General features: G+C 35.5%; 1 protein-coding gene across 1 annotated transcript in view; it reads left to right on the plus strand.

Annotated features, from left to right (window-relative positions):
• DCDC2 (doublecortin domain containing 2) overlaps positions 1–5,766 on the plus strand; it is a 140,881-nt gene extending 135,115 nt beyond the window's left edge. The window contains exons 9-10 of the mRNA XM_061146189.1: positions 4,225–4,533; positions 4,676–5,766. Coding sequence (XP_061002172.1) covers positions 4,225–4,533; positions 4,676–4,774 — 408 coding nt within the window. The 3' untranslated portion in view covers positions 4,775–5,766. The remainder of the gene's footprint in view (positions 1–4,224; positions 4,534–4,675) is intronic.
• Positions 5,767–10,005: the final 4,239 nt, after the last annotated feature.

The raw sequence follows: 10,005 nt of genomic DNA on the forward strand, positions 1-10,005 counted from the left end.
TTTGATTTGCATTTCTCTAATAATGAGTGATGTTGAGCATCTTTTCATGTGTTTGTTAGCCATCTGTATGTCTTCCTTGGAGAAATGTCTGTTTAGTTCTTTGGCCCATTTTTTGATTGGGTCATTTATTTTTCTGGAATTGAGCTGCAGGAGTTGCTTGTATATTTTTGAGATTAGTCCTTTGTCTGTTTCTTCATTTGCTATTATTTTCTCCCAATCTGAGGGCTGTCTTTTCACCTTACTTATAGTTTCCTTTGTAGTGCAAAAGCTTTTAAGTTTCATTAGGTCCCATTTGTTTAGTTTTGCTTTTATTTCCAATATTCTGGGAGGTGGGTCATAGAGGATCTTGCTTTGATTTATGTCGGAGAGTGTTTTGCCTATGTTCTCCTCTAGGAGTTTTATAGTTTCTGGTCTTACATTTAGATCTTTAATCCATTTTGAGTTTATTTTTGTGTATGGTGTTAGAAAGTGTTCTAGTTTCATTCTTTTACAAGTGGTTGACCAGTTTTCCCAGCACCACTTGTTAAAGAGGTTGTCTTTTTTCCATTGTATATCCTTGCCTCCTTTGTCAAAGATAAGGTGTCCATAGGTTCGTGGATTTATCTCTGGGCTTTCTATTCTGTTCCATTGATCTATATTTCTGTCTTTGTGCCAGTACCATACTGTCTTGATGACTGTGGCTTTGTAGTAGAGTCTGAAGTCAGGCAGGTTGATTCCTCCAGTTCCATTCTTCTTTCTCAAGATTACTTTGGCTATTCGAGGTTTTTTGTATTTCCATACAAATTGTGAAATTCTTTGGTCTAGTTCTGTGAAAAATACCGTTGGTAGCTTGATAGGGATTGCATTGAATCTATAGACTGCTTTGGGTAGAATAGCCATTTTGACAATATTGATTCTTCCAATCCATGAACACGGTATGTTTCTCCATCTGTTTGTGTCCTCTTTGATTTCTTTCATCAGTGTTTTATAGTTTTCTATGTATAGGTCCTTTGTTTCTTTAGGTAGATATACTCCTAAGTATTTTATTCTTTTTGTTGCAATGGTGAATGGTATTGTTTCCTTAATTTCTCTGTCTGTTTTTTCATTGTTAGTATATAGGAATGCAAGGGATTTCTGTGTGTTAATTTTATATCCTGCAACTTTACTATATTCATTGATTAGCTCTAGTAATTTTCTGGTAGAATCTTTAGGGTTTTCTATGTAGAGGGAATGGCAGGACGTATTGAAAGTAATGAAAGAGAATAACCTACAACCTAGATTACTGTACCCTGCAAGGATCTCAATCAGATATGAAGGAGAATTCAAAAGCTTTACAGATAAGCAAAAGCTGAGAGAATTCAGCACCACCAAACCAGCTCTTCAACAAATGCTAAAGGATCTTCTCTAGACAGGAAATGCAGAAAGGTTTTATAAATGTGAACCCAAAACAACAAAGTAAATGGCAACGGGACCACACCTATCAATAATTACCCTAAATGTAAATGGGTTGAATGCCCCAACCAAAAGACAAAGATTGGCTGAATGGATACAAGAACAAGACCCCTATATATGCTGTCTACAAGAGACCCACCTCAAAACAAGAGACACATACAGACTAAAAGTGAAGGGCTGGAATAAAGCAAGTTTTGTTGTTGTTGTTTAGTGGTGAAGTCGTGTCCGACTCTTTGTGATCCCATGGACTGTAGCTCGCCAGACTCCTCTGTCCATGGGATTTCCCAGGCAAGAATACTGGAATGGGTTGCCATTTCTTTCTCCAGGAGATCTTCCTGACTCAGGGATCGAACCCTGGTTTCCTGCATTGCAGGCTGATTCTTTACCATCTGAGCCACCAGGGAAACCCTAAAGCAAGTTTAGGCATAGTAAAGATTACATTTTCCAGGAGGCTAACAGACAGTCATCCAATTCTCAGAGATACTTTGCAAAGAAATCATTTTATTCTTACCAACTATTAGTGCTGCAATATTTCTGGATTTTGTCCTGTCCTGCTTCACATACTCTGCCTAATAATCTTCAAAAAGTTCCTCCCCTCGATTGACTGGTCTTTAATAGAAATCCAGAAGTGTTTTGTTCTCAGGTTAGTAATTCTTTAAACAGTAAAAGTATTATTGTCAGCTGCATGAGTCATATTTTCTGGCCATTGAAAGTACCCTTGAGTGTGCTTACAGCAGCAACTAGGTAAATTATCAACTGCTTGTGTTATTACTGTGAGGAAGAATACAGGACTTTGGGACAAGATTGCCTTGGGTTCCACCTTAGCCCTGTGTATTCACCTGCTTTGTGATGCTGGCAACATTGACTGATTTCTCATTTATTTCTCCTTATTCATATAATGGGCATCAGAAGCCTATTTCACAGGGTTCCCGTGAGGGTTTTCGGAAATGATGAATGTGTGAGGACTGAGAGTGACATTTGGCTCTTACGGGTGATGGGTGCTCAGTGTCTTTGCTGCCTGTCTTTTGTTCTCCACCTGTAAATACAATTCATACCGTGCTATAGAAATCTCTGTGCACAGATGTGTGAGCTCTGGCCTCAGGCCACCTCACCCCACCTTGAGTTACTGCTTTCCCCACCTGCCCTGCGACCATGTGATGTGTGACTGCCCCTCTCTGCATTCTTTGATGTCTTTTCCTGTTCAAAATAATGTGTTGAATTTTATCCAGAATTTTTAGTCTACTCTGCTCCATCTCCTCCCTTCTTGACTTCCAAAACTGAGCGCATTATGGAAACTTATAAGAAGACTACTTATAGCCCCATAAAAAGAATTTGGGGCTTCCCTGGTGACTCAGATGGTAAAGAATCCACCTGCAATGCGGGAGACCTGGGTTCCATCCCTGGGTTGGGAAGATCCCCTGGAGAAGGGAACGGCTACACACTCCAGTATTCTGGCCTGGAGAATTCCGTGGACAGAGGAGCCTGACAGGCTACAGTTCATGGGGTCACAATGAGTCAGACACAACTGAGTGTCTTTCACTTCACTTCATAAGAAGAATTTGGGCAGTTAGAGGAGAATGGACTTCCAGAGTTAGAAGGGAGGTCAGAGTTACTGCATCTCAAACCTTCATTTTCCAGATTCCAGATGATTAAGGGACCTGTTCAATGTCAGATAGCTGGAAAGAGGCAGGTGTGGGGTCATAACATAAAATAAATTCTATGTTCTTTCTACCCGATCCTTAAAAAAAAAACCTATTATTTTATTTATGGTAAGGAAGAAATATGGTAGGTTCAGGAAAGAATGAGAACAACAAATGAGAAAATATTTTAATTTTTTTTTTTTAAGGATCATGCAGTGCCAAGTGCTTTGCTAGGTACTACATATAACTTATTTACTCCCTATGGAAGTTTTATTACATTCTTGTCTTACAAGTGGAGAATCTCAAATTCAAAGAAATTGGGTAATAGGCAATGCCTGGCTGGGACTTTAACCTGGGTCTTTCTCTCTCCAAAATCTTGCCTCTGGAGTTTTGTCTCTTGTTCTCTTTTAAAACAGACTTACATGTATCCAAAGAGCAGTAAAAATTCCTTTGGAGTTTATAAAGTACTTAAGCATTTTTATAGAAAGAACCTATTGTTTCTTGGCTTTGGATCTTCACGACAATCAATTTTTGTATTTGCAGATATACAGTCCGCTCTGTTAGGCATTATGTGGAAAGCTGTCCACATTTTTTTTTTTTAGAAATCCCGGATTCACATCCTTGGCATCGTCATCCCCTTTGTTCACACTTAGAAATTTAAATACATACCAAACACTAGTGGTAGGGATGATAACCTCTCCCCAAAGAATTTTTTTTAAATCTTCTCCTCTGGGCCAGACATTCCACTAAACATTGGCCAAGGACCTTATAGTTTAATTTTCTCTTTGCCATGGGGAGTAAGAACATTAATTTTGAAGTCACATGCTTTGTTCTCATTCTGGCTCTTCCACTTATAAGCAGTAGAATCTTGGGCTAGATACTTGATCTCCCTGTACCTTAGTTTTCTCACCTGTAAAATGGGAATACTACCAACCTTATAGGATCATTGTGAGAATTCAGTGAGAAAATATTTGCGAAGAGTGGTATCTATAGCTATTCAGTAGAAGTTAACACAGGACATACTGTATATGTGCAAACGTTAAGGAAGTTTTACTTGACAGTCATACTATAATTATTATATTATTATCATGTGCTATGGACAAATCTCTGGTCTGCTTCCTATCTTTATCCATTATTTCTTTTGATCCATCAGAGGCCAGCAGAAATAGTAGATGAGGAAGAAGACAGAGAGAAAGAAAACAAGGAGGTGGAACAGAAGGAAGACTTCTCAGGAATGAATGGCGAAGTTAAAGAGGACGAAGGAGACCAGGAGAAGCCCGAAGCTCCAGAGCAAGCCGAGGATATCCCGGATCACAGAGAGGAGCAGGCAGGTTCTGCTGCTCGTGTGAATGGAGGGACCGATGAAGAAAACGGCGAGGAACTGGAACAGGTTAATAATGAGCTTCAAGAAGCGGTGGATGAGGAAATAAAGTCTCAAGGAGCTGGCAGTGGACATGAAGAGGTATTTCTATAGGATTATTTATAAGGATTAAATATTTATAAGGGTTAAAGACAATATTGAGTCATTTTTTTTTCCTTGTAAATTTTATTGCTTCTGTAACTGAAGAACTAAATATCTTTATTTTCATCTGTTTTTCCCTCAGGTTGATTTGGACCCTCAAAGACCACCAAAACCAGAAGTAAAAATCACTAGTCCACAAGAAAATGATGACAATGAACAAAACAAGGATAATTTGTCATAGCATGGATGATTTTTAAAAAGAAAGTATATTGAGTATAAGAAAAATGAAGGATTAAATACTTGAAGAATAAGTATATAGCTATTGCTAAACATAATGTGACAATGTGGTTGAATACTACCTACTGAAATATAAAATTAGAGGCCTGACTAATGGGAAAGACTAGATAACTTTGAAGAGCTACTAAAGGATAGTGACTTCTTTTTATGAGCTGTGTTTTTAAAAGTCATGTAGAAAAATTAAGCGTAATAGAGGGGATTTTGCCCTGGAAGACAGTTGGCCACTTGTCTTTGTAAAGATGGAAAAACATAGGACCATACCTGTTCTTGAGAAGTGAGATTATTGGATGGCAGCTTATACTAAAGCACTTATCTAAGAGGGCTTAGAATTTTAAAAACTGATAATAGGAAAGCACGTACTATTTTTTTTAAAAAAGCAATAAACTCTTGAATAAACTTTCTGCAATTTAGTTTCAGAGATAATTTGAAGATGGCAATAGACTGAAATGTTTCTGTCTTGTTGACATTCCTTTCTTTCTTCCTCCTTAGCCAAAATCCACCTTAAAAGAACTAAAAGGAAAATGCAAGGTATTTATTTTGGAAGGAGGAAGTATTCACTCAGTGTATTCCACGACAATATTGTCATGCCCCTCCCTTAAGTACTGCAGGTTTTAATCGTCCGGCTTTAATGATACACACTCAGGAAGGAATTACAGAATGGAACACCTAATTGTATCACTGAGCCTGTCTGGGTGGTTTACAAATTCTGGTATCCAATGGATTTTAGCTGATCCAGTCTACCATTACCAATAATACTCCTCTCTTCTTCATATTATTATATTAGAAAACTCAATATTGGGTATTCCAAAGATTGAATTTTCTCCAAACAGTTTTTTAACAAAAAGAGCAAGGCCGTGTAGTAGATAAAAAACCTAGGCTGTAAGATTTTGTTACGCCTCAGTTTCTCTTGCTTTTTATGTTATTTTTATTAGAACTGCCCTGTCATATTTTTTCCCTTAGGGGTATCAGCAAATACTTCTTTTCATGGTCAGTTATATTTAGACTTTTAAGGAGATTCTTAACCCTATAATTTGAAGCTATAGGATAGGAATTGTTGAAAAAAGTTTAATAATTGTCATAATGAAACCAGTTCCTGATTACAGTTCTAGGGTTAATTAAATCAGATTGCCTCGTCAGGTATATGTGGGGAAAAAAGGTCATGTTAGTTTTGAATATTTAAGAGATGATGTAGTTCTTCCTTAAATATAGAAATAATATGTTTTCTCATATTAAAGAGTATTTTTTGTTAGTTATGTAGAAATTTGCAATTTTAACTTCTTGTGCTTTCATAGAATTCATTATTAATGATGATTTTGAAAGATTTATCCCCCCTCCAGGTTTCATAACCAATCACTTTGAATTAAAGTTATATAAAGCACTCAATAATACTATAGAAAACTAATATATTTTTCTTAAAAGCTATTTTAATATTTTCCATAAATAGGAAGTATATGCAGTGACTATAACAGTATTGGAAAGAGATACTGATATACAGGTATATTGATCTAGGAGGATGAGTTATAAATGGGGTACTATATTTCTAAGATAAACTCTAGATTTTTCTTTCTACTAGTAGGTTTATTTTTTCAAGTGAGACAGTATAAAGCTTTGCAGGTAATAAGCAATCATCTTAATAATCTTTGTTGCTAGGGCAATAGATGACTTGGTTTTTTAATGTTAAATTCCCACACTATTACTAGGTCTGGAGTTAATGATTTCAAATAGTTTATAAAAATAAAAGATTGCATATAAGAAATTATAACTAATTATCAAGGTGATTCCTCTTTCTTTAATGAGGATTTTATCTAGCTCTTCCTTCTTCAATAAAGATATTGTCTCTCATTTTTTTCTGTTCTTTGCTTCATCATACTTAACATTTTGGAGAAGGGAATGGCAACCCACTCCAGTATTCTTGCCTGGAGAATCTCATGGATAGAGAAGCCTGCCAGGCTACAGTCCATGGGGTCGCAAAGCAAGACATGACTGAGCGACTAATACACACACACAAACACACTTAATATTTAGGTTTGGAGGAACTTTTTAAGAGTCATCTTAGTGAAGCACAATGTCACTTTAAATAAAACACAAAGTTTGGTATTTAAATATACTCTAAGAAAGTGATAGGCTACAATAACTGTAGCAAAAAAATTTAACATTGGGATATAATACTTCTATGTGCATATTTCACCACCTATCTATAAGATATAATTGTGACCTAACTTGAGGAATGAACAATCACTAATGACTTTAAAACACTTTGTAAGCATATGTTACTAAGGAAAAAAAAGAAAAAAAATGTTGTCTTATCAAGGAAGAAATCATTAACAGGTGATTTCTGTAAATGGTCATTTTGGAGATGACTTTAACACACATGATGCAAATTAATTCACCTCCCAAACGACATTTTTGCTTTTGGGAATGGTGGCCTCCGTGGCAGATTAGTTGCACAAATTGAGACTCACTGACTGGTTTGGAGACCATTTGTGTGAGTGAGCAGAAGAGATCTTGGTTAGGCTTCAGCTATTGTTTTATAAAGGGTTCTATGTAAAACCAATGGCGCTTTTATGTGGTGACCAGTCATAGAATGTTTTGATCTGTTATTTCTTGTGATAGTTTTCATAGTTTTACTTTTTTATTTTCATAGTTTTAATTTTAATGAAATGCTTTTCTTAAATTTAATTGCATTTAACACACTTGTCAACAATGGGTTTGTTAGTTGAAATGGAACACTGGGAGTTACGCAGTAAGAATAGGGAAGATTTTTCAGTTCGGCTCAGTCGCTGTTGTGTCCGACTCTTTGCTACCCCATGGACTGCAGCACGCCAGGCTTCCCTGTCCATCACCAACTCTCGGAGCTTACTCAAACTCATGTCCATCGAGTTGAACTAAAGTCATTTTTCATGCAAAGGACAGTTTATCTGGTTTAGCTTCTATTTAAATAGCATTTGAGCATCCATGGATTTCTCATACAAAACAAGATACTCTGGCCATAAGATAACTTTTTACTCATTATATTTCTGTATGGTCATAGGATGACTTTTTATTGAAGACATTTTTGGGGGGGCGGTATTAGAAAGCCAGCCTCATAGGAAGAGGTTAATACCCTCTTGTGCCTTCCATTTTATTCTGTGTTAATTCCTGTTGTCGTATGTAAGCATAAACCCATTTTTATGTATATATATATGAATGACTTGGAGTCAGTTAGATCTCTCTGTAGGCTTACAACTGTGAAGCCATACTAATATGAACTTATGTTAACTCTTCTAGTTTACAGCTCATAAACCAACATCCCCGAAAATTTCACTGAATACCCTATCTTCTACCCAAAGGATAAAGCAAATTCACCCAGTTAAATTTTGGCCACTGAACAACAGGAAATGTTCTTTGTTTTGTTAACCGACTCTCCTAAAGGATCAGCTCTATCCTTTCATTTTTTGCTCAACAAGGAGCCAAGGCAAAAATTTAGAAAATAGATTAATTGCTAAGCAGAAAGCTTCACATCTGAACTGTTGCCAATCTGAACAGAAATAGACCACATAGATACACATAGACACGCAACAGACACTCACACAGATGCACTCACACACTTTAAAATGTTGAAAAAGTCCTCAGGCACAGCATTATTAATGCAATAAGGCTCTTGAGAGAAGCAATGGATATAAACTGTTAGAAAGGAAATGCTAAGAAATGATGTATATCATGGTGCTTTAAAAGTTCGTTCCTGAAGACTATAGGATATTTTAAATTCTTCTCAAAATAAAAATCTACCAGCATTTTAATGAAAAATTAATTCTAGGGAAGGGTGAGATATGTGTCTATCTATATAACCTTATTTTCCTAAATTAACTACAGAGTACAGTTCTTCAGTCATCAGTCTTAAGTACCAAAAACTTCAGGTGCAGAATATGTCCTGCCAATACAGGGTCTGTCAAAAGTCATTGTTGCTTGTTAATGTGTGTGTGATTTCCATGAACATCTAGAGAGGAGTCTGGTATCAAGTAGCCAAGTTCACTACAAATAGAATAAAAGTCTGACTTATTAATCTATTAGTTTATCTAATTTTCAAATACAGTGCAGAAGATTTTTAGGTTCCTTGTTATGAGTGATACATCCTGAAATGGAACAGTTTTCTTTTCTTTTAAGGTTAGTCTGCTTTTCTGAGGTGACGAGCATGTACAGTTCTTCATTATTAAATATCGTTTTTGTAAATAGTGTAAGATTTTTGCTTTTCATAAAATATCCTGGTATTTGGATAGGTCTGATTTTGTTCTTACTACATGAAATTTGTATATTTCTTACCATGAAGTCTAAGTGACTTGGATGGAGAACAAATATGTGCCCCCACATGTTGATGAGGAAGAAAAATACTGTTTTTGAAGAGGCATAATGTCTTATAGGATATGGGGAATTAGGAAAGAATTTTAAAAGTGTCTTGATAACAATAAAACACTTATAAAATCAGGAGATGACTAATGCAGGTTCATTGACTTAAGCCAGCAACGACTTAGCTTTAATCTATGAATGGGACCAAGTGAGTTCTCTGTAGTTTCATCTGCTTAAACATATATTTTAATTGAAGGTTTGAGTTATTGTCATAAATGTAATGGCATATGGGAAGAAGAAATGACAGTAGTAAATTTTAGAAGAAGATTGCAGAAAACCTATCCAATTTTTTTGCTTCAATGTTTTTCCTTTGTCTTAAATCCTTAATATGTCCAAAGATAATGGGTGATTATTGAAGTTTTATGTAAAAATTAAGTTGAGCTCATCATTTTTGTATGATTTATGTTTAGAACTCCTCTTTGTAAGGAAAATTATTTATGTTTTGATCAAATTATGAGCATTTAGGTTTTTATTTCTGTATCAGTGCTCACTCTAAAATATGTTTGCTCTATTTTTTCTCACTCTAAAATATAAGTTTGCTGTATTATTTTTAGCAAATAGATCTGTGTTTTATATAATTAAAATGTGTTTGAATAGTTTGTTTATAATGTTGTATTGCTAATATTTCATGTATTAATTTGTATATGATATTTTTCACAAACATAATAGTAACTTTTGATTTGAACCATGTGGAAATTCAGCACATTAAAAGATACTTCTGTTTCTATTTGGCATAGGTATTAAACCTCATTATGTAAAGAAATTTTTTTATAGCTTCATATACATGTTGTT

Source organism: Dama dama, chromosome 7 (genome assembly GCF_033118175.1).
Source record: "Dama dama isolate Ldn47 chromosome 7, ASM3311817v1, whole genome shotgun sequence".
Classification (NCBI taxonomy): domain Eukaryota; kingdom Metazoa; phylum Chordata; class Mammalia; order Artiodactyla; family Cervidae; genus Dama; species Dama dama.